We start from the raw sequence: 24,547 nt of genomic DNA, 5'->3' as shown, positions 1-24,547 counted from the left end.
AAGGCTGCATATTGTCACCCTGCTTATTTAACTTATATGCAGAGTACATCATGAGAAATGCCGGGTTGGATGAATCAGAGGTCGGAATTAAGATTGCCGGGAGAATTATCAACAACCTCCGATATGCAGACGATACCACCCTAATGGCAGAAAGCAAAGAGGATCTCAAGAGCCTCTTGTTGAGGGTGAAAGAGGAGAGTGCAAAAGCTGGTTTGAAACTCAACATTAAAAAAACTAAGATCATGTCATCTGGCCCTATCACTTCCTGGCATATAGAAGGGGAAGAAATGGAAGCAGTGACAGATTTTACTTTCTTGGGCTCCAAGATCACCGCAGACGGTGACTGTAGCCATGAAATTAAAAGACGCTTGCTCCTTGGGAGGAAAGCTATGGCAAACCTAGACAGCATAGTAAGAAGCAGAGACATCACCTTGCTGACAAAGGTCCATCTAATCAAAGCTATGGTTTTCCCAGTAGTAATGTATGGCTGTGAGAGCTGGACTATAAGGAAGGCTGAGCGCCGAAGAATTGATGCTTTTGAACTGTGGTGCTGGAGAAGACTCTTACGAGTCCCCTGGACTGCAAGGAGGTCAAATCAGTCAGTCCTAAAGGAAATCAACCCTGAGTGCTCATTGGAAGGACAGATACTGAAGCTGAAGCTCCAATATTTTGGCCACCTAATGCGAAGAGAAAACTCCCTGGAAAAGACCCTGATGCTGGGAAAGACTGAAGACCAAAGGAGAAGGGGACGGCAGAGGATGAGATGGCTAGATAGCATCACGGATGCAATGAATATGAAATTGAGCACGCTCCGGGAGAGAGCGCAGGACAGGAAGGCCTGGCGTGCTATGGTCCATAGGGTCACGAAGAGTCGGACACGACTGAACGACTGAACAACAAATTCAGCTTAGTTTTTCTTTCTTTCTAAAAGCCAATATGCTAAGCCAATTGGTAATAGCAAAACTGATATTGCTTCACTCTGCATTCTAGTCCTTGACTGTGCATCTTTTATTTATTTATTGCATTTATATCCTGCCTTTTTTCCTCTTGCAAGGAAAAGCCAAGGCGGCTTACATTATCCTCCTCTCCGTTTTATCCTCACAACAACAACCCTGTAAGGTAGGTTGGGCTGAGAATCTGTGACTGGCCCAAAGTCACCCAGTGAGCGTCCATGGCCAAGTGGGGACTAGAACCCGGATCTCCCGGTTCCCAGTCCGTCAGTCTCACCACTACACTACACTGGTCCAGTTTCAAACTTTTTTATTTTTCTTCTTTTCTTGGGGGCAAAGTGTAAGGGCAGCAATAGAAAAAAGGAGAGAATTGTATTTCTTGAAGCAATAGCCATCCTTTTTTGGAACTGAATTTATTCGTGTGTCTCTTGTCATTTTTCATTATTTGTCAGTCCTGCAAAGAAAAACAAACATTGTGACAGGGTGTACCAAACACCTTCAGCCAAACCCCCCAAACAAATGATTCCCTGATTAATGCAAAGTGACTTGCAGTTTTAATTTGGTTGTTCTCAACTGGTGCTCTCAGCGTGTGGAATCCTAATGAGTCATGTATTTGGCGCTCATCAATCCAGACTGTGTTTTCTCTTGCATTACATTCGTTGCTCTCTAGGGCTCCTTAATTCAAGCTGCATTGGCAGTGCAGTCTGAGGCAGAAATTACTTCCTTCAGAAAAGCTGGGGGGGGGAATTTCTCTACTCTCACACCAACTATTTGATGTTGCCCCATGTTTGTGTGACATCTTAAGTGACCATCACCTGTTACACAGAGGTGAGGTTCGATCTGAATGGGTATCTTGGAAAGTTGTTTTCATACAGTTTAGTTTTGGAACTGAGCAGTCAAGGGTTAGACCCTGAGGCCAAAGTCAAGGGCCGTGCAGCCTGGTGGGATGGGGCAGTGGTGGTGGACAAATGAATGCCCAGAAGCATTCTTATCATTTTGATGGTGCTGTGATTTAAATGAGTTTAAAATGTAAAACTCCACCTGCTCAGATGATGATGAAAATGATGATGACGATGATCTATCTGGGTTGGCAAACAGTTTTGTTGCTGTCCTAACATATCAGGAATGTTGACACTGTTTTAAATGGCAGTTGGAGGGGAAGAGAAATATTAGCTGTGTGCTTCACAACTGTAGCAATATGCATGACCATCTAAAGTGGCCTCCATAAGACCATTTGGGGTAGGGTCTAAAATTACCTAGCTGCACCCACTGGAATGGATTAAAAGAATCCATGCAGAATTTAGCATAATACCTGAGAGGTGCAACTTATCCCGCATAGTTTCTGCACCATTTCACAGCAGTTACTAAATTAAGCAGTAGCACACCAATGGTAGGACCAAACCAGATGTGATAGTGGGGCATCTGTGATAGTCTTCAAGTTCAACCTGTTTTAGTCAGGGTTGCACTCCTTTTGGTAGAACAAGAACAGCCTTGGGGTGCTCCTAGATCTAGCTTTATCACTATACTTCACTGGCATGGAATACCTTTTACCAGCTTTGTCTGGTCTGCTAGCTGAGGCCATTTCTTGGTAGGAATCCATGCTCCATTAGGGACCAAACAGACATTACATTAAATGTGTGTCTACCAGCTATGTATCCCCTCCCCCATTATTACGCTAGAGTAGGTGCAAGGGCCCCAATATGGATTGGTACCCTAGTGTGGAGATGGGAGGGTAAGATCTGGGGCCCTGTGGCAACTCTAATGTGCAGTTGGAACTGGCAGTTTATTTATTACATGATTGGTTGATTGATTGATTGATTGATTGATAGCATTTTTTATCCTGCTCCTATGGTAGCTTACAAAGATATGGAACAAGACAAGTCCCCACCTGCAGGTTTACAAACTAAAAGACATGGCACAAAAGCAGAGGGGATTGGGAGAGGAGGAGGAAAAGAACAAGTTCAGCCACTAGATTATTGGTTGCAAAATTCAGCAGGTCATGGATACGATGGATGGGCTTCTGCTTCTGAACTGGAAAAGCGTCTATGGATAGAGAACCCTGCTTTTGAGGGGACTTCTGCAGGGTGGGGGAGATGTTGTCTGCCAGCCACCCAGAGGTGGTCGGTCATCAGCAGTAAGACTGCATTTTTCCTCAATTTTTTTTTATTTTGCACGCTGGGAAAAACACTAAATTTCCCCCTACACACACACACACACACGGCACACATGCAGACACACATTTTTGTTGCTTCTGAATAGGTTGGTGTTTGGGGAGGGGGGGACTGTGCAAATCCAGGAAACCACCAAACAATGGTGGGGCTGTCTAGGAAACCCCGGAGGGCCAGATTGAGACCCAGGTTGGTGAGATGTGGCCTACAAGCTTGAGGTTCAACACCCTAATCTAAGGAATGGGAGCAAATGTGACCCTCCCTGTACAAGGTTGGCTGAGTGGTATAATTTGTAGGATGCAATCTGTCCTTGGTCCATTACATGAAGGAAGGAAGGCTATGAAGGGAGTAAACAGATCACCTGTGTGACCATTTGGGCATGTGTCTATCAGCATAGGTCTACTACTCATCCCATATTCTCAGAATGCAAATTTAGCCATATAATGCGAGGTTAAGTTACATTTAAGAAGACACCCTCTTATGTGAAGGTTCTGCTTGTGGCCAGTTGCTTGAATGTGATGAAAACATCTTTTTAGGAGGTTAAACTTGCTGGAAATGGTATCTCAGCTGGGATGTGAGCAAATATAAATCCACTAGCCCAGTTTAAACCAAGTGGGGATTTGGCCCATGATGCTCTATAATCTAATGATGCCTTTTTTTAGATGGAAGTGGATGGCAACAGCTTAAATACACATCTGGGCTCATCCATTTTGTTCTCGATTGTGGTGCTTCAGGGATGTGTAGATATTAAAGATGGACAAAATCAATTAATGCATGATCTAATCATATCTTACTGTCACTAGAGGTTTGACTACTAGTGCATCTTGTCCCAGTCTAACTCTTTTTTTGCAACATGCTGCTAGGAACATATGACAATTACATTTCAGTTGGTTAAATGTCAGAACTTGCCCAGTTTGCACCCCTGAATGTGAGCGTCATTTGTGGGGCAAAGCCCACATATTCCTGAGCTTGTGATAGCAATGCAAAATACATTCATTAAGAAACTGTCGACTTTAAAAATGCACATTTCGGGGGGGATGGAGAGAGAGAGAAATATACACAGTTTTGATTCTTCAGTCTATGAGGTAAAAGTGGGCATTTGCGTGCATTTTTTTTCCTTTTTTTTAAGTGCACCTAAATGCCCTTTTCCTTCAGTCAACAACAGCAATAACAACGACAGCTTGCATTCAATCAGGAATGGGAACAAGGCAGACTGCGCTTCGAGTAGGGATGTCAGAGAATTCCACCATGGATCTCGGTGAGTATGAATGCCACTGCATTTGGCCCCCCAAAATCCATGGCGGAACGAAGCCCTCCATTCACCCCACTTCGCGAAAGGTGCGCAAAACGGAGCACTTCCCTGCTGCCGTTCGTGCTGCTTTGCGAATGGCGGCCGCATCTGCGGCTGCCATTCACTTCTTCATTATAGCCGTGATAGGCTACATAAATACTTACGTAGCCTATCACGGCTAACACAGGGACGCCATTTACGTTCCCTTTTTTTTTTGCCGTGATAGGCTAATGGCGGCCACTACGCCATTTGCGCCCCTGTCTTTTGCCGTAATAGGCTACATAAATATTTACGTAGCTTATCACGGCAAAAAAAAGGGAACGCAAATGGCGGCCACCATAGCTGCCACCATTTGTGTTCCCTTTTTTTTTCCGTGATAGGCTACGTAAATATTTAGCCTATCACGGCAAAAGACAGGGGCGCAAATGGCGGCGGCTACGGCTGCCGCCATTTGCGTCCCTGTGCAGGCTGCCCAGTGGCCGGATGTCTGGCTGAGGGTGGCCCTGGCTGGCGGCTCCGCAGAATCACCGCGGAGCACAGCCGGCCAGGGAGAATTTCAGGAAGAGGGACCGAGCGCCTCCCCCCCACCGCGAATGTCACCCTTCGAAAAGGTAAGTGACTTTCATACATCCCTAGCTTCAAGGCACAACTTGGAGAACCTGGACTAGTTCAAGTTTCCCTAACTTTCTCATCCCATTGCTACACTTTAGAGGGGATGTTGTGCTTCTGTTCTTTTCAGTGTTGGGGTATACAGTGGACCACTTTAATATGTGGGTCTTATACCATGGGTGTTTCTATAGGCATATTTGTTTATTAACATACTCCTGTATTGCTTAATACATTGAGGATGCAGTTCTGTTGAGATAGGTGGTTGCATCTGACTTCATCTGAAGTTGAAGGTGTCCATCTATCTAATGCAGGGCGGCTGAAGCATGGAGGAGAGGATTCTTTCCCTGCTCTGGCTGCCCTGTAGTTTGCCTTAGATACCTGATTTGGGCCGTCTAAGTGTGGGTTCAAGGAGGGGGTGGGAACGGGGCTAGAGACCACATAGAAAGCTATCTAACAGCTTTTGCAGTCTCCTCCCTGCCCTGCCCCTGGGAATGGCCCCTTTTTGCCCTGTCCGTGCTCCATGTTACAAGTAGGGATGTCGCGAGCGCAGTTCGGGGTTCGGGAATTCATCAAGCAACCCCCGCCTGTGACCCCTGAACTGTGCCCACCGAGACACTGTCCTTGTTCACCCCCCGCTCGTGCCCGCTCATGCTCCGAAGTACTCACCACAAACCTGTTTGGTGAGCGCCGCCATTTTTGCGCCTTTGCTTTCTAGGAAAAACAGGAAGTTTTTAAAAATGTGCATATTCAAATATGCACTGTTTGGAGCTGGGAATGCTAAATATGCACAATATTAGAGGTATAATCCCTTTGCTTCGGCGAGTGCACAGAGAACCAAACTAGGGTGAGTTCTTACATCCCTATTTACAAGGATGGACAGGCACTGAGAGGCAGCTGCCACAGTTCTCTCTGCCCCAGCTATAACAGCCCTGATAAATAATGAATCAATAAAACATTAAAAACATTTTTAAAAAATCATTACAATACTATAACAGTAACATCAAGGTAGAGACAGAGTCCCTCCCAGGTCAGAGAAATGCTGTGTGGATAGGTGTATTTTCAAGAGGCATTTAAAACTTGCCACTATTTCTGCCACTATTTCTGCCTCTTGAACCACATATGGGAGAGTGTTCTAAAGGGCCGGTGCCACCACTGAGAAGGTCTGCTTATGCACTGCTACCTGGTGACATTCCTTGGGTGCGGAATGGCCAGGAAGACCTCTTCATAAGATTTCACAGAAGTCTAAAGGCATGGGAGCTTCTTTCATTCCTATGACTGGGAATGCTCTAGATGCACATGAGGATGCTGGAATGTAGACCATATGTTTTGCATGCAGAAGTCTCCAGGTTCAATTCCTGATATCTCCACTTAAAAAGATCATGAGCACAACTTAGGCGCCAGCTGAGCCTCTTTGCAAAGCTCATCCCATAACTGAGGTGCCACAGCTGAAAAGGCCCTCTTCTTGGTAGCCACCCATCTCATTTCCTTTGTCAGGGGCTCCCAGAGAAGGAACACTGAAGATGATGTTAGGGTCCAAGCAGGTACATATGGGAGGGGATGATCCTTCAGGGAACCTGGCCCCAAGCCATTTAGGGTTTTGAATGTTAATACCATGCTGGGCTTCTCCATGGTTGATTTGTGCCATGTGGTCTTCCTAAGTTCCTGAAAATGATGACCTACCCTAAAGCTTACCTCCAGCTCTGTGGAATATTTGCAATGGAAGGAAAACTAACTTAAAGTCTTAAAGTGAATTTGATAGCTTGGAGAATAAGCCTTGGGACAATCTCCACTTATTTCATTACATAGAACATCATCATTCACACAGACCAGAAAGGACAATGAATGACATGTTACGGTGAGAGAGAGGAAAAATTGCCAAAATGAGTACAAATCACTGTTAAACCACCCTGTTCTTAAATGCATTATACATTCCGAATGCAGTTCCTTTCCTAACAATTGTATTTCGAAACACCTTTATGTATTGTATGTCAAATCTTTTTATATTAATGGAAGTTAACAAAAGATTTCTTTCTCTCTTTTACTCTTTACTGGAGAGTTTTCAAAGCCCGTTCCAATCATGTTATTCTTTATCTGCAATCTTTCAAAAACAGGGGCAGTGAAACACTACACAGTGCCTTAGACTTCATGCTCCACGAATGCATTATTTATGGCCTGTAAAATTTCACTTTCACTCCAAGATTACATTTTTCCCCTTTGGATGCAGTGAATAATTAATAGCACCTTAAACAAATTTGTTGTGGTGACGGCGGTCATTTGTTTGATGGTAGTAACATTTATTGCCTTCTTTATTAATTTTGAGTTCCAAGCCACGGTGAAGGAAGGAAGCACGGGTGTGATCGTGAATTTAACTGTTGAAGATCGGGATGACCCAGCAACAGGAGCATGGAGGGCAGTTTACACCATCATCAATGGAAACCCCGGGCAGAGCTTTAAGGTCCATACAAATCCCAAGAATAATGAAGGGATGCTGTCCGTTGTCAAGGTAAGGAGGATAAAAATTGGCACTGCACTTCTCAAGTAGGATGTTGGAGGAATCCAGTTGTGGGGTGGAGCTTGATGAACTTTCATAGGCTTGGCTCCCCAGACTTTGGTTCATTTTCTGCTAGCTGACCTAGGCCTGTAGCAAGCCCGGCCAGCTAGCAGATTTTTTTGTGTGTTTTAATTTGCACTTGTGCAATTTTCAGCTGTAATTTATACAAAATATGCAAAGGTATGCAATTTTCAGCTGCAAAATGTGCAAATTATGCAAATTTACATAAATTTTCATAATTTTCACAAATGTCTGGCCATGATTTCCCCAAATTTGCAGCCATGATTTCCCCAAATTTGCAGCTATAATCTGCACAAATCTCTATCTCTCTCTCACACACACACACACACCAAAATGCAAAAAGCCCCCAGAGTTTGAGGGGAAGCCGCAGTTTGGCTTTTGAATGCAAGCCAAGTCAGACACGTCACTAGGGATGCTAGAGAAAGACAGACTAAAATGAGCTTGGATGTCTAAGAATCCAACCTGCAGAATCCACTGCGGAGCAACCCCCTCAGGCCACGCAGAGTCTGTGGATTTCTGGATGATTTTTTTACTTCCCCAAATTTACACATATAAATTTGTAGGAAAATACCTATGTTTCTGCTGAGGAAATGTTGAATGGAATGGGGGACAATATGCTAAATATTACGTACTAAGGTAAATTATGGAAATACTTACATAAATACTTACGCATATACTTACATAATTAATTATTGTGTATTTTTCTGCATGATGAAAAAAATGTATTTGCATCCATGTGTAGGCAGACGATGGAACAAAAGGCACCTGACAATCCGTGAAACAGATGGAGCAGATTTTCATAGAATCATAGAATGGTAGGGTTGGAAGGGGCCTACGAGACCATCGAGTCCAACCCCCTGCTTGATGCAGGAATCCAAGTCAAAAAAGTCCGTATACAGTCCGTACATCCCTACATGCTGCAGAACTCTGGCGAGCCCAAAAAGTGCTGGATTTCCCAGCGACCGACATCCCTATTCTCAAGTATCCACCATGTGGATATCATGTTGCCTCTCATTGCTCTTAGCAATGCCCTGGATCAGTGATTTTCACTATTTTTCAAGCAGGAGACAGTTGGGCTCCAAGTCCTATCACCAAGGACACTTGGGGGCCTACAGAGTGCATCACTGAAGCTGGCCAATTACATTGCCTCTTGGGCTCTTCCCCCACCACAGCTAATTGGCTGACTGTTCCTGCATTCTCCTCTCCCAGCCCCCTGCCACCTTACAGCTGATGACAGGCAGGTCTCCTGATTACCCACCCCTAAAGCCTCCTCTGGTAGCCCAGAGCTCAGCAGCCTGTCCACCACTAAAGCAAACAACAAGGCAAAGCTAGAGACTGAGACTGAATAGTTGAGACTGAATAGCAAAAAGGAGAGAACATGTATGAATGAAAGAGAAAGAGAGAAGAGAGCCTCTCTTGAGGCGGTCAGGAGGTGCCAGGGCCCCTTGGGCCTTGCAGTGAAGAACACTGCCTGACAACATGAACCTCAGGCTGGTTGGCCAAATCTGCCCAGTCTGGGGTCCCAATCTGGCCCTATGGGCTGGATGGCCATGCCCCCTTCAGCTGGATGCACCCCCTTTTCTCCACCTGACAATCATTTGGTGTTTCCCCAGTTTATACAGTTTTTTTCCCCATTCTAAAAGGTCAATATGCCTTTCATGAGGCTTAGTTACTGGCAGTAAGACTTCAAGCTAAAAATGCTGGTATTTTTTGGCATGTTGGCCTGCCCCTTTTCCATTTGACTCCACCCACTACTGGAATACACCCTCCAAGAGTTTCTCTGAAACTGACTTTGACCTTCATGCTGAAGGAAGTTCAACAACCCTGCCCCAGATTTTCAAATGTTCCTAGGTGTCCATATTCATTTGGTGTCATTTCTAAAGGCACTCTTGTGCTGGTCAAACTAACTGTGGAATACCCCTCAGGATGCTTTTGTGGGGAGCATATGATTGTTATGAGAAATGTAGGCTGTGTGTTTCTTGAAGCCATCTATGAGTAGGGATTCAGAGAATTCCGCCACAGATCTCAGTGAGAAATCCCGAAATCCATGGCAGAACGAAGCCCCCTGCCCCATCACCCCACGAAAGGCACGTGAAATGGGACACTTACCTGGTGCTGTTCGCGCTGCTTTGCGAATGGCAGCTGCGTCTACAGCCACCATTTGCTTCCCTATTTTTGCCGTGATAGGCTACATAAATACTTACATAGGGATGCTACGTAAATATTAACACAGGGACGCCATTTGCATCCCTGCGGAGGCCGTGATAGGCTACGTAAATATTTACATAGCCTATCACGATGAAAGACAGGGGTGCAAATGGCGTAGCGGCCGCCATTTGCACCCCTGTTTTTTTGCTGTGATAGGCTATGTAAATATTTACGTAGCCTATCACGGCCAAAAAACAGGAACGCAAATGGCGGCCGCCGTAGCCGCCACCATTTGTGTCTGCAGGCTCCACATGGTGCCTGCGAATGCACCCGGCCAGCGGCTCTGTGAAGTTGCCATGGAGCGGAGCCGGCCAGGTTAGGATTTCGGGGGAAGGTGCAGAGCGCCTCCCCCCCACCACTAATCACCCCATCGAAAAGGTAAGTGACTTTCGTACATTCCTATCTATGAGCAGTTTGGGTGGGACTTTAAAAAATAGGACAACATAATAGTATAAGAGGATGGTGGACCAAGTGGCCATAGGCCACATTTGGCCCCTAGTGTATGAGCTGCCTACATCTTTAAAGTTAAATGTGTGAAGCAAATCTGAGTGTCCTCTTCTGGGGCTCCCTGACTTAACAAAGTAGCATTCAGGAGCTACCAGGAAGTCATCAATATCAGTAAGGTCATTTCCTGGTCTGAAGGAACTTGTGTCACAAACATCAAAACCTATAAACATGGGTGCCCCTTTACTGCTTTTGTCTTTCAGCCTTTGGACTATGAAATTTCAGCTTTCCACACACTCCTGATCAAAGTAGAAAATGAAGATCTGTTGGTTCCAGATATAGCGTATGACACCAGTTCCACAGCAACTGTTCAGATCACTGTTCTTGATGTCAATGAAGGACCAGTTTTCCACCCGGACCCAATGACTGTCACCAAACAAGAAAACATCCCTATTGGCAGTGTTGTGCTAACCGTCAATGCCACCGATCCAGATACCTTGCAACATCAGACAATAAGGTGAGCAGAATATTCTTGAATCACATTTTACTACTAATATCAATGTCTCATAAACTTGATACAAAATGAAATCCATCCCCCAAATTTTGGGATTTAGGTTTGCATGTGTTTCCTAAATGCTATCTATCTATCTATCTATCTATCTATCTATCTATCTATCTTTCATCTATCTATCATCTCTATCTATCTATCTATCTATCTATCTGATTGGATTTGGGACTCCAGATTTTTGTTGTAAAATGTTTATCCAGATGTTCAGTATGGAATTAGGGACTTCATATATATGTGCAGATCTAGTATTCCATATGCACCGGGATGAATGCTGGAAACTCCTGCACACACAGGTGGACAAATAATTATCTGCTGGAATTGTGAAGGAACAGCACTGGCCACCATTTGGTATTGAGCTTGGTTTTGGGATACTATGGAGTTAAATGTTGTATGTGTATGTCTATGTGTGTGCACGCTTGTCAGTTTCAGCCAAAAGGTCAAAGGTTTAGTCACATTATAGGAGACAGGGTATCTCTCAGAAAGCCAAGGTTTGGCAGGCATGTCAAGTCAATTGTTTAGTAAGTTATGGATCCAGGATCTCTGCAGAGGAGGAGGGGGAGGGGGAAGGGGAGGGGGAAGGGGAAGGGGAAGAAGAAGAAGAAGGAGAAGAAGGAGAAGAAGAAGAAGTTTCAATAGTTTGCAGGAGGCTCAGCTGAAGATGAAGATCAGGGGAAAAGCTTAGAAAAAGGAATTTAAGGTGAACAAGAAACTATCCTCCTGATTGCTTGGAGTTGGGGAGGGAAGTAAGAAATTTTCTGAGAAGAAGCCTAAGATAGAGAGTAGAAAATCAGAATAATAGAGGAAGAAGAAAGAAGGAAAGAAGCCAGAAAGAGTAAAAGCTGCTGGAACTGGAGAACCATTTGAGAGAGCACTGGACATGTAACAGTAAGATATATCCTGGATAAGGGACCTGGATAAAACAGGGACACCATCTAATTAGGTTAGCTGGATACATTTATCCCTGGTTATTTTATTACCCTATTGCTCATGTGTGAGTGAGTGTGTGTGTGTGTGTGTGTGTGTGTGTTGTGTATGTATCCATTCAGATTCTCCCCCCCCCATTAACATTTTTTCATTAAACCTTTAAACTTTGTCGTTTGAAATTGTATGGTCTCTTTTCTTTTGGGGTTTTCCAGCTCACATCAAACAGCCAACCCCCTGTAGTAGACACCTGAGACCCAAAGAGTTTTAAGGCTACTTTGGTGGAGGCAGCCAGAGAAATAAAAATAGATTTCCACCTGGTCTCAGCAGAAAAGCCCACAGAACATGGAAGGGCAAACAAGAGTGGGGTGTACTATTTTGCCTGTTTTCCCCTCCACTCTCAGAATAGGGAGTTGCTGGTTCATGACAGGGACACATTCACTAAAATGGATGGGAAACTGGGGCAGGGGTGGGGAGAGAGAGAACTCAGGGCTTTATTGGAGCTTTCTTGTTCTAAATGACACGAATTTGAAATGTATTCTGCACAATAACGTCAGAAAAAACTGTTAAATCAGGTAAGAGAGTTATTTTGTTCTATAGGCTAAGTGACATTCATTTTTAATTGTCATGCCCACTAAGTAATATAATTGTTATCTGCCCCAATTTTTCAGGGCTATTGGGAAATAAATGCCCTTCAACTGAAGCATGACATTAAATATAGCACCTATTTTTGGAGTATGTGGGGAGGGAAAGGACCACCTAGTATCAATCCCATGAAATGATGTCTCCAGTAATATCAAAATAATATTCCCATACCTCCAAGGAAGGGTGCAGACTATGAAATTCTGCCATTGTCTCAAGTTTAAGGTGAGGGGAATCAATTATAATGACATTTTGTGACATATGAATATGGTTTTCCTGTTCCGAATTTCTTGTGGCCACAGCAAGTGCAAATATATGACATTATTCAAATCTACCAGCACTTTTGCCCACTCCTGTGGAGAGAGAAACTATATATTTCTTACTCCAAATAGGCTGGCTATTTGAAATATGTGGGAACAGCAAATCCTATGATAACTACGGATTTATGGGGATTTCGCTTTGGTTTGTTTGTGATCAGAATTTGCCCTATCTGTACCCCCAGATATGAATGCAAATGCAAGTGAATTTTGTGAACAAACTTCTCATATTCTCAAGGTTGTGATGCTGGTTTGAAAAATGTCTACTTAAGGGTGCAGTGGGAGAAGTCCCTTCAAAAAGGTGCATGTTTACACTTTAGTCAATGGGGGCAAAAGTATGCATTTGGGCGTGCACTTAAAACAACAACAACACCCAAACGTGTACTTTTCCCATTCAAACAACTACAAAAAAGCTTGCTGTTGGGAACAGAAATGAGACAGGCCAGCTTTGAGGTGGAACTCAGAGAACCTCAATTAATCAAGCTTCATGAAACATCCCATCCATCCATCCATCCCTAATGATAACAGTCTGACACCCAAACCCTCCATACTGGCAACAGTGTTAATGGCATGTAATGTATGGAGGGGTATGTGAAGCATGGACCTTTGAACATGATTTCCACCCCAGTCTATGGCCATGCAATTGCCAATGTGTATTTGATGTTCCCTCCAAAGTGGGTGTGGCCTTCACCATTGCTTCCAATGAAATGCAAATGAAGTTTGATGATAATGGGTTGTGCTTTACATTGAAATTAGCCAGAATCCCTTGCAGGAAGGAAGCCCCTTTGCGAAAGGGCCCCCATGCTTCCCAGAAGCCCCTGCAAATGCAAGCAGGAGGAAGCTTCTTATAGGTGACTCAAAAACCTTTGCCCAGAATAACCTAACTGTACCCATGTCTCCTGGCCTGCGTCTTTGGGGACTTTCATTTCTTTCTGCCTTGCACCTCTTTTTGTTTGATCCTTCTGCTTTCTCCAAAACCATCCTTTCCCGTTTGCTCCCTTTCTGCCCTGATGTTTCTGTACCAGATCCTATACTGCCCAGGAGCTCATGACACTGTAAATCCAATCCTGTCAAGCCTTGATCTTGATACTGTAAAGTTCCTGGCCAATTGTAGCCATGGATGTCTCCTTTGCACACACACATGATTGCTTCATGTTGTTGTTGGAAATGTACCAAAAATTTCAACCTGCTTCACTGGTCTTGTGTATTTACATTACACACAACCAACAGACCTCCTTAATGGATTAGATATCACTGCTATGTGATGCAAGAATGGTAGGAAGCCCAGCCTTGGAGTGAAAAGTCTTATATGTTCCTGGGAAAGGTGTGGGAGAAGCCATCTGTAAAGTGGGGCTTAGTCTCTTTCATTTTATGGGGCATCAGAGTTAATCCTTGCAACAGGACTTAGCTGTTACATTCCTCCTGCCTAAAGATGGGTGTAAATTTCTTTTCAGCTTGGGTTTGATTAGGGATTTTTCAGAAATTCATTACAGTTTGGTTCTGATCAGGATATACCCTATTTTCATCTTCTGGACCAAATGTGGACTCAGACTCAATCTGCAGTTGAAGTCTGTACATTTCTGAGCTTGCAATGTGATTTGCAGACCTAAACAAGTGTGTTTGACCACATGTGTACCTTTGAAAAATGTGCATGAAAAATGCATACTCTTGAAAAATGCACACAAACACACTTTAATCAATTGGAGAAGAATGTGTGCATTTCAAAGATGCACACAACTGACACATTAGGGGAAATACTCATGGATTTTCATGCAAAAGGCGGGGGGAGCCCAATGCTTGCTGTCTTATACAGACTTGAGTTGGAATAAGCTTCGTAATGGAATTCGGAGGACTTCGGTGAACTCAAATTTTCCTGATTCACACATCCTTAGTTTTGATAAGAAGTTTCCAAACTTTTCAAAGTTCTCCATATTTGTGACAAAAGGTCCTTGAGATTTCTCCCATAATGAATGTGGGGAAAACTGAAATTGATCAATTAGTCCAACCAGGCCTGGGGCTTTCAGTGTTTAGCCCTTCAGAGTCTGGTGTTGAGTCCCTGTGTATTCAATCATGTTAGTACTGAATTAGGGTTGCCACCTCCTTTTTTCTGACAAGCTCCTCATTTTTAACAGCTATATGGTAGGTAGGTTCATCTCCATCCTGGGACTAGCTATACCTATCACATTTGGCTGACGCAGATAATAATTTTGTTTCAGTTCATTTTTGGCAAAGTTCATATTCAGGAGAGAAAATACTTGAGATTTTCTTAAGAAGAAGAAGAAGAAGGTGGGAGAAAACAAAACTGACAGTCTGACCCTTCCCTACTCCTTTCCCATATGTTCTTTATTCTGGATGAACCACTGCGAACCATGTGCTTAGAGATACCTCTGTGCCAATGCAACTATACTTTGGGTTCTGCAGAAAACTATGGAATGAAATGTGGATCTTGAAACATTGTCAAGACCATGCAGCCTTTAGAGTCCATGGTTGCCCATTTCCCAAAGAGCGGACAAGTTCGGAAAGGAGTTGCCTCTTCTAGAAGCAGGTTTAGGGCACAATCCAATGGGGATAGTTGGCTGCTTCCATACTCAGAAGCAAAGGACTATCCAATGCAGGGCCGGCAGCACGGAGGGGATCCTCTGCTCTGCACTCCAGCCACCCTGCATTTGCAGCTAGACAACCAATTTCAGCTGTCTAGCCAGGGTGCATCAGAACAGGAGAGGGGGAGAATGGACAGCACATAGGAAGCATCATAACAATGCTTCAGTGGTCTTCTCCCCTCCCCACCCCCATGAAAGCCCCCTTTTTGTCCACTCTGATCTGTGCTTACAAGTGCAGAGATGAGGACAAACCGTGCTGCCTACAAGGTGGCAGGGGAGGGGGTGGGGAGTGAGGTTTCTGCAAACCGAGCTCAGAGCCCTGGCTCTGATCTTGGTTCCCAGAAACCAAAAAATCCTATGGCTGGTTAGACACTGTCTAGCCAGCCATAAGATTGCTCTCTTAACCATTCTGCCAGGGAATCATTTTTTGTTTATCAAAAATGAATGGCAGTCATTTTGGTGGACCTGTCTGAGTGAAGTAGCATCAGAAATAATGCAAATCAGATGTTAAACAGAGATGAGTGTTCAAATTGTAGTATAAGGAAAGAAAAGTTGGGGTATATAATTAGAGAGTTCAATTCCCCCATCGTTAAAACTTCTAGTTAAAACCAAGTATGAATATTTCATGTTCCTGTGTCAGGAATAACTATGAGCTTTGCCCTTAACAAGTGTCACTTGCCCTGTTTATTTCTTTAAAAATATATATTTATTAAATTGCGGTTTACCCATTCATTTCATTTGAGTCTTTGCTCCAGGGATTCTTGGTGTCACTAACTGTTCTCAGGGGTGGATGCTGATGGACAGACAAGCACTGTGGAATTTCTATTATGTATCAAAAGCATCGATATATGACTTCCTCCAAATCCCACCCAGGTGCGGTACTTAAACCCTAGCTGGTGTGGAAAAAGAATCCTTTATTCCCAGAGGTGTTGGCCTTTTGATTAGCAAATATGATGCTCAACTTATTGACAGGTATAACTATTTTCAGGGGAGCTATTTTTGATAAGAAAAAGCTCATTAATTATTTGCAGCCTTTGATCCTTGGCACTGGAAGGGAAGCTGTCTAGAGTGAATGCAAAAGGGATGTGAAACAGGTTAAGGGGGAAAACAGTCTGTGGGCTCTTATTATTCTAGGTCAGCCTTGAATACCAGACCGCCCCCCCCCGTCTTCTTTTTTCAAACCTGGCCCAATGATTTTGCCAGTTTTTTAATGATTATGTTGCAAATGCAAATAGCATCTGGTATTAGAAGCTCATTGGGAGTGCTCCTTTGCTTTGCAAATAGCATAACGTAGCCAGACAGAATGGCTGAAATCCCCTTGGCCATGTACCATGAGTCGCAATCTAGTACAGAGGAGTTAGCAATCTTGAATAACAATGGTGCAGAAGCCAAAAGAAAATGTTCCCAGAGCACATGACATCTCTTAGACTGTAGCATGTGCTGCCAAGTTTGGGGATTTTTTCTCCTCCCCCCCCCCCAAGTCTGAGGAGAGGTTTTCTTTCCTCAGGCTGAACATCTTTAAAAACAAAACAAACAGCAACAACAAAAACAGATTCATAGGAAGTACTTCGTAGAATCATAGGGTTGGAAGGGACCTACAAGACCATCGAGTCCAACCCCCTGCTCAATGCAGGAAGCCTGATTCCCAGGCGGTTTCCCATCCAAGTACTAACCGGGGCTGACCCTGCTTAGCTTCTGAGATCAGGCACATCCAGCCTTGCTTCCACACAAACAGTATGTTAAGAGAGGAGGATTTGGAAGGAGGAACAAACCAGTGAAGAAATGGAAGAGGAAAAGAAAACTGACACTGTGTAAGACTCTTATATCAAATAACACAAGATCACACCATTAAATTCCACTTGAATGTATTTGGGGTGGGGGCATAGCTCAGTGAAAGAGCACATGTTTTGGATGCAGAAGGTCCAGGCTCAATCCCTAAAAAGGATCTCCACTAAAAAGGAAGAGGTTGCAGGGTATGTCAAAGACTTTTGCCCAAGACCGCAGAGAACCATTGCCAGTCAGAGCAAGTGGGCTAGATGGCCTGGTGGTGTGACTCATGATGAGGACACTTTATATCACAGTACCCTGAGATCTTAATGTTATAGGGCAGGATACGAATGAATTAATGTATGAATGAATACATACATACATACATACATACATAAATGGTTATGCTATCCCCACTTTCCCAGGCAGTGAGGAGTTCCAGAGACAGCAGTAAACTGGCTTTGGTTTCCTTTGGAAGGAGAGATCACTGGAAACTTATGGTGTTTCTGGAATATTTGTGTTTATTTACAAGAATGAAAGTTGATTACAGGTGGGGGCCAAGAGCATAGCACGGCTATAACACGGCAATAACAGCAAATCCAGTGGACCACACCAGGGCTCTCTGGAGAGATACCCCAGTAGTCCCAAAGGTGCCTTCCTTCCCTTCAGCGCCCTCTCTGCATCTATATGTACATATGAATTCTGATTGATTAGTTTAGCTCATTGGCCATAACAAAAGGGTGCATATTTACACTTAAGTATGAAAAACAGAAAAAGGTTTGTCTGTGTGTATGTGTTTTTAAGTACAACATAATGAGTGATAAATGAAAACAGTGGGAGACAAAGTTAGGGATGAGTGAGAATTTTGTTTCATTTTGGTTTTGATAAGAATTCATAAACTTCTCCATATTCAGGAAAAAAAGAAATGGAGATTGAGAAACTGAGAAAGCAAAAGTGACAGCATCCATCCAGGCACAGGGCTTTGAGTGCTTTGCTCTTAAATGTCTGGGTTTGAATCCCTGTGAATTTGACGATGTTAGTGCTGAATTAGGGCTGCCACCTCTTTTCTCTGACCGGCCCTTCATCTTTAACAGCTACGTAGCAAGCAGGTACAACAATGTCCTCTCCATTATACAGGCCTACTTGATTACTCAAATATGCCCATTATCTTAGGTTATGCAGGTCTCTATACATTTAAACAGCACCTAGAACGCTGTGTCAGTTCAAACCTGACTCCTTGCCAGTTCTTCCAGTGTCAAATTCACTACAAAATAAATGTGCATGAAAAAATGTTTAACATTTGAAAAAGGTTCACAAACATGTTAGTCAATGGTAGAAAAAATGTATATATATATATATATATATATATATATATATTCACACACTGTATGTGTGCATTGTATACATTGATATATACATGGGGGAAATGGACACAAAAATACACACGCATTTTCATGCACACACCCTGCCCCCATGATCTAATATGCACATGAGGCAAAACAAGCTTTGAGGTAGAATTCAGAGAACCTTGAAAAGTTCTAGTTTTACTGAGTTGTACATCCCTGCGTTCACATAAAGTTTTCAACTTATGATGCAATTACTAACTTTTCTTACAAGAAAAGCAACATGTCATTTAGAATCTATAATTCAACTTTTAATCCAAGCCAACAATTAATATATTCGTAATGATGTTTCTAAGATTTGATTTCTTAACCAGATATTGACAGAAGGTTTGTACCAGATTTAAGAGTTTAATTTGGGGTGCTTCTTCACCACTCTGAAATTTTAATCAGAAGTTTCTGACGTGTGTGTGTGTGTCTGTCAATGAGATGTTAAAGGCCAAATTTAATAACCTTTTCTACCATGGGAAATTAAAAGAAGAGCCTCATTCTGAAAAATCCATTATTAACAGTAAATCTTAATTAAACATATTTACTGGCTTCAATAATTTGTCTCTGTGGAAAAATCCTTTAAGGTATGCCTTTCCACCACAGGCTCAACAAGTCCAGAGAATGCAATAGTTAGACTTCACACTAAGTATAAATAAGTTGTTTACTGCACTATGGTGGTAATTTTTAATTAAAGCAATGCTCGCTGCTTTCATATTTTATTGTGGCAATATATTTTTATTACCTACTGTGCTTCTGGAGTTTTAATTATTTATGTAAATATATTACTGCAACTTTCATTCTCGGGAAATGATGTGACTGGATCTTTCTGTAGCAAAGAGAAACAAAAAATATCATTGCTGATCATGTTTTTGCAGCTGCTTAAATAGCCATATTGAAATGGCTCATATACTATCTGACAAAATATATCTATAGATAGATGATTAGACAGACGGATGGATAGATGGATAGATAGATGATAGATAGATAGATAGATAGATAGATAGATGTGTGTCGATAGCTATAGCTATAGATAGGCATATATGAGAATGATGTTAGGTGACTTAAAAGTTAAACACACTCCTAAAGAGATGCCAGCTGGCATGAGAAATGAGCAGGGAAGTCAGAGAAATGCATTTCAGTTCATTTCTGGCTAGAGTGTACCTCCCAAACTAGAACCTGCATATGAGCACAATCTGCAGTCAAAGCTCATACATACCTGAGCTTGTGATGTTGTTTATGGGGGGGAAATGTGTTTGAAAAATGTGTACATTTTTAAAAAATGCACAGAAAAAGTGTACTTCTTTAAAGTGCGCACAAACACACTTAAATCAATGGGGAAGATTGTGTACTTTTGAATGCACAACAAAGTACTTCATGATCTTCATGCAAAAGCAAAATAAAAATCTCTTGATGTGATATGGATATAAGTCAGACCAAACTTTGAGATGGAACTTGGGCAGCCCCAAAGAGGTTGTGTTTTACTGACTGCCACATGCCTATAAATGAGCAACTATACAGGCCCATGCCAGTAAAACAACAACAACAGCAACAAAGTGCTGTGGAATCTTAAAGTCTTCGTTATGACCTGAGCTCTAATAGGTAAAATTCTACTTCATTATACACGAGTAGTGGCTGGCCAAAGTTAATGGTAGTTCAAGGCTGATGAGCTAGAAGCAAGCCAAAAGGCAGGTAGTGCTCAGACAGGAAGTCAAGGACAGGAATTCTGGGTTCTCTGGCTTTACTGAGTGAAAAGATGCTCAGATTGAGGAATCTTTGCACAAGTCCACAAAGAGTCCTTTTGAATCTATTATTTAATGTGGTAGAACTACCCCTCTCAAGCAATTGCCAATTGAAACCTGTGGGAAGTCAAGGAGAGGCTTCATGGGAACATGGAATCTGATAATACCTAGATATATAATTCATGAATGCAAAGAGACAAAGGTTTCCTCAAACCATTTCCAGTAAACATGAATATGTTGAAGTTCTGTTTGCAAAAGTGGTTCATCATCCCAACTCCCAACCATCTCAGAAACTAAACAGAATTCAGTGAAATAGAGCAAAAAGTATCTCACTTCTCTTGTCCCTATTTATGCTGCCAATCACTGGCACTCTGTGTGTGGTGAAAGCATGAGCTATGAGTCATGAAACTAATTCTAGAAATGTATTTCATACTCTGCTGCCAGCTTCATCAAGCAGGGCTCAGCACCCTCTGTCGAAACGTGATGGGAGCCGAAAACTATCATTCCTCAGCATAACAGTGTGGGGATTAATTTTGCACTCTCTTTATTGTGGGCATGGACCAATAAGCTTGCCGTTGGATTACTCAGCAAACTCATTTCGAAAAGCGCTATATATATATAAATAATGAGAAAGGTCTAGTGAGTCTTGAACCAAGAGTATTTGCTTTTATGTAGTTAGGCACTCAGTCATTGTTAATATGCCTTCTACAATTTGAAAAGGTTGTCTCCAGACTCTGAAGTCAGGAGATTTCTTTTCCTTGTGCAAAGAGAAAATATAATACATCTATAGGCCTAAATTAATAGCCCATTTCCTCACTCTTTTGCTCGCTCTCTCTCTCTCTCTCTCTCTCTGTATGTAGCTTCAGAATTTTCACCATAAATTACATCCAAAGGCTCTGTGAGCTGGTGATAGCAGGTAAATTTGAAGTCTGCCCACAATCTATCCCTTGGGAATTTCAAAGCGAATCTCTAAATCTGAGAATGTCACTTGGGGAAGAGAAAGGGAGTAGCTGCTTACTCACTGCCAAAAAAGGGGAAACATGTCACCCCAAAATAAGGCAAAAGAGGACATAACATTTGTATATGTTAATTTATGAAAGGAAGTTGGATTAGCATTTTCTAGTACTACCAATCAAAAGGTGTTTTTCAGTTATTCCATCATTTCCTCTTCAATTTTTTTTTTCCTGGTAGAAAAAGGATGGGAGAAGTGGAGGGTAGGGATGAATGAGAATTTTATTGCATTATGTTGAACATCAAAACTTGCCCCATTCACACTCTTGAATGCAAATGTGAACACAGGCACGTATTTCAGACAAAGTTACCATTTTCCTGACCTTGCGATTGCATTTGAAAGGTGTGTTTGTTACAAAAATGTGTACTTCAAAAATGTGCATTGTGACAAATATATGGATGTTCATACTTTAGTCAGTGGGGGAAAGTACACATTAGGTGCATTCTTTAAAAAAATATACACCAAATTGCACACTTTTCCCATTCAAGCAAACAAACAAAAACTTGCATTTGGAAATAGGAACAAGGTGTACCGAGCTTCAAGATGGAACTCTGAGAAACTTGATGAGCTGATTTTCCCATCCCTAGGGGTAGGAAAGCACGGAAGGGTTACAAACTGAGCATTGATGATGTCTGGACTCCCTGTAAAATTCTGTGAATGGGACAGAGTGATTGCACAATAAAAAGGCTTGTCTGGAAGCAAGACCATTCCTATCGCAACCAAACGCAAAGTGGCTGCTACCCTAAATTTTCCTTCTGAAATGAGTGCTCCCAGAATAGCTTTTGTTTTGCACCTGTTCTCAACAACACTTTGGCTAATTATAGCTCCTGTTCAAGCAAACATCCTATGAATTCTGATGGAAGCCCCAAAAACTAGAGCTGTGAGCTAATGGCCTCTTGAAATTCTCCACCCTATTTGTGGGCAGAGAAATTGGGGGGACAATTTCACTGAATTTCTCCAGGGGGAGGAGAAATTCTCCCACAGTTTCTCACAGGTAGTGCTCACCATTGGCAGGGGTTGTAGCACAGATACTTCCTTTGGTCCTAAGGGTTTTTTGTACTGCCACAGCAAGTGGCAACAGCCTCAACTGTGTTGATAGCCTGGCCCACATTTTGATTCCTCCATAATTTAGGTGTGTTTGTGTGTGTGGGGGGGGAGTGCTGTGTCTAGTTCTGTGCCAGAATCTCTCCTTCAATTTCCTGAAAGTTCTCTTCACCCCTATGAAAGAGGGTTCCATTCTTCTGCCTTGTTTTCAGAGTGTTTTATCATTTATTTTTGGTGCTGTTTTGGAGCTTACCTAATCACTGTGAGGTGGCCAAGGGTGCTGTCTGCATGTTTTCTTTCTGTTACATATCTCTTCATTGCTCTGCACTCCCCCCACCCCCAGATGCCTGCACTTCTTGATCTGAAAAAAAGCTCTACCAGAGGAAATACCTCATGATGTCTTCCCCTGGGCTTTAATTGAAGTGCAGGAAGCCAAGGTGGCTGCACGGTCAGGATACTGGAAAGATGATTCGTAGGGGTGTACGAAACCCTACTTACCTGGCTCCGCTGGGGTCCGCAGGTGGGGGAAGGTGATCCGTTCCTCTCCCCGGAATCCTCAATGGGTGGGGGAGGTGATCCATTCCTCCCCCCCCCCCAGAATCCTGCTCAGCCAGCTCTGCTCCGCAGCCAGTCCACGGAGCTGCCAGCCGGGCCAACCCGCAGCGGGGCCTCCAGCCGCTGCCAGGCTGCTGCGGACGCAAATGGCATCCTGTGTAGGGGAGGCCATCTGCTTCCCTACGCTTGCCCGTGATAGGCTATGTAAATATTTACGTAGCCTATCACAGCTAAAGCAGGGACGCAAATGGCGTCCCCTACGCCATTTGCATACCCACTTTAGCTGTGATAGGCTATGTAAACGTATGCATAGCCTATCACGGGCAAGCATAGGGATGCAAATGGCGGCCACTACGACAGCTGCCATTTGCGGCTGCAGCAGCCCGGCAGCGGCTGGAGCCGCTGCCGCCGATGCCACTTCATCCGCCACCAGGTAGGTCCGTCCCGGGGGGATTCCGCAGGGTGGCGGGGTGGGGAGGCCGTTCCGCCAGGGACTCCCGGGGGATGGATTCTAAAGAATTCTGACATCCCTAGATGATTGTACGATGAAAGACAGGAGACTCATGCACACTCCTTGGCAACATTCTAAGTAAGGTAAGCACAAGAAACCTGAACCCAAGCCATGATAATATCTCTGAAATGTTCTTTCTCTTTGACTTTCTGTTTGAAAGTGATATCTTGTCTATGAAATGGAATGTGAATGTTAGAAAAACATGTGGAAGAAATATTTGACACAGCACTGGCCCGAACATTTCAAAAAGACTAGCAGAAGTTCATAGAAGCACTCTCCTAGAATTGCCTGGCAAGAGGACATATGAGAAGACCTTAAGCGAAGTCCAGTGAGGTGCTCTTTCCCAAACTCCCCCCCCCCCTGCAATTGACCCGCTGTTCTTCTTTCAAAGATTTAATAGCATTTGCTATTAGAATAGCATTTGGATTCAGTTAGGAAATTGTTGGACTGTTTGAGTGCTATTTTTCACCTTATAGATTTCTGTAATATTATGGTAATAGGAAAAAAAAACCTCATGGAGCTCAACTAGTGTTTTTTTTTTTTTTCTATTAACTTTGTAATAAAAGGCCCAATTTCTGTAAAATAGCTTCAGAGTGTAAGTGAAATTATGCACTTTGTTAGGCATCAGAGAGACTATAAGTCTCCCAAGGAATGAAATTCTCCCAAGCTTATAACCAACAGCAGATTTTGTGCCTATAATGTAAGCCTTGATTGGTATACCCAGAGAAAAGAGCATAATATAGGTCTTAATCACTTGAGAGAAGCTGTGAGTTCAATTTTAAGGATTCAGGGTGCTGTTGGGCTCATGCTCTGCTTGTGGGTTCCTGGTTGGCAGCTGGTTGGCGACTGTGTGAACAGAATGCTGGACTAGATGGACCCTTGGGCTGATCCAGCAGGGCTCTTCTTATGTTCTTAGGGATGTATGAGAAATCTGTTTCAGTTCATTTTTGATCAGCATTTATGGAGGAGGGGAGAGTGGCAGTGGCGTGACAGCCTCCATGGTGTCCTGCAGGCTGTGCACATGCACGGAGCCTGAAGAGTGGGTGGCATAGGGCTCTGGCAGTGGCATGGCAGGCTGGGCAGGACTATGGTGGTGGCTTCAGTGATGGCTGTGCCTGGAGGAGGAGGAGGCCACTCCAGTCCCAGGGGTCTGTGGTGGGAGGTGGCCATGGTTTGGGGGCAGCAGTAGAAGCATTCAGAGCTGCTGCCTCCACCACCCCATTTTTGGTGTCATGGCT

The 24,547-nt window shown here is 43.3% G+C and overlaps 1 protein-coding gene across 1 annotated transcript in view; it reads left to right on the top strand.

The window, feature by feature from the left end:
- CDH13 (cadherin 13) overlaps positions 1-24,547 on the top strand; it is a 1,172,869-nt gene that overhangs the window by 1,041,823 nt on the left and 106,499 nt on the right. Inside the window, exons 9-10 of the mRNA XM_084812404.1 lie at positions 7,339-7,521; positions 10,506-10,759. Coding sequence (XP_084668530.1) covers positions 7,339-7,521; positions 10,506-10,759 — 437 coding nt within the window. The remainder of the gene's footprint in view (positions 1-7,338; positions 7,522-10,505; positions 10,760-24,547) is intronic.

The sequence above is a fragment of the Heloderma suspectum genome, chromosome 8, assembly GCF_057233095.1.
Source record: "Heloderma suspectum isolate Gila_16-S chromosome 8, 16-S_ref, whole genome shotgun sequence".
NCBI classification, from domain to species: domain Eukaryota; kingdom Metazoa; phylum Chordata; class Lepidosauria; order Squamata; family Helodermatidae; genus Heloderma; species Heloderma suspectum.
The sequence above is the reverse complement of the archived record's forward strand: the minus strand, read 5'-3'. Positions and strand labels throughout refer to the sequence as shown.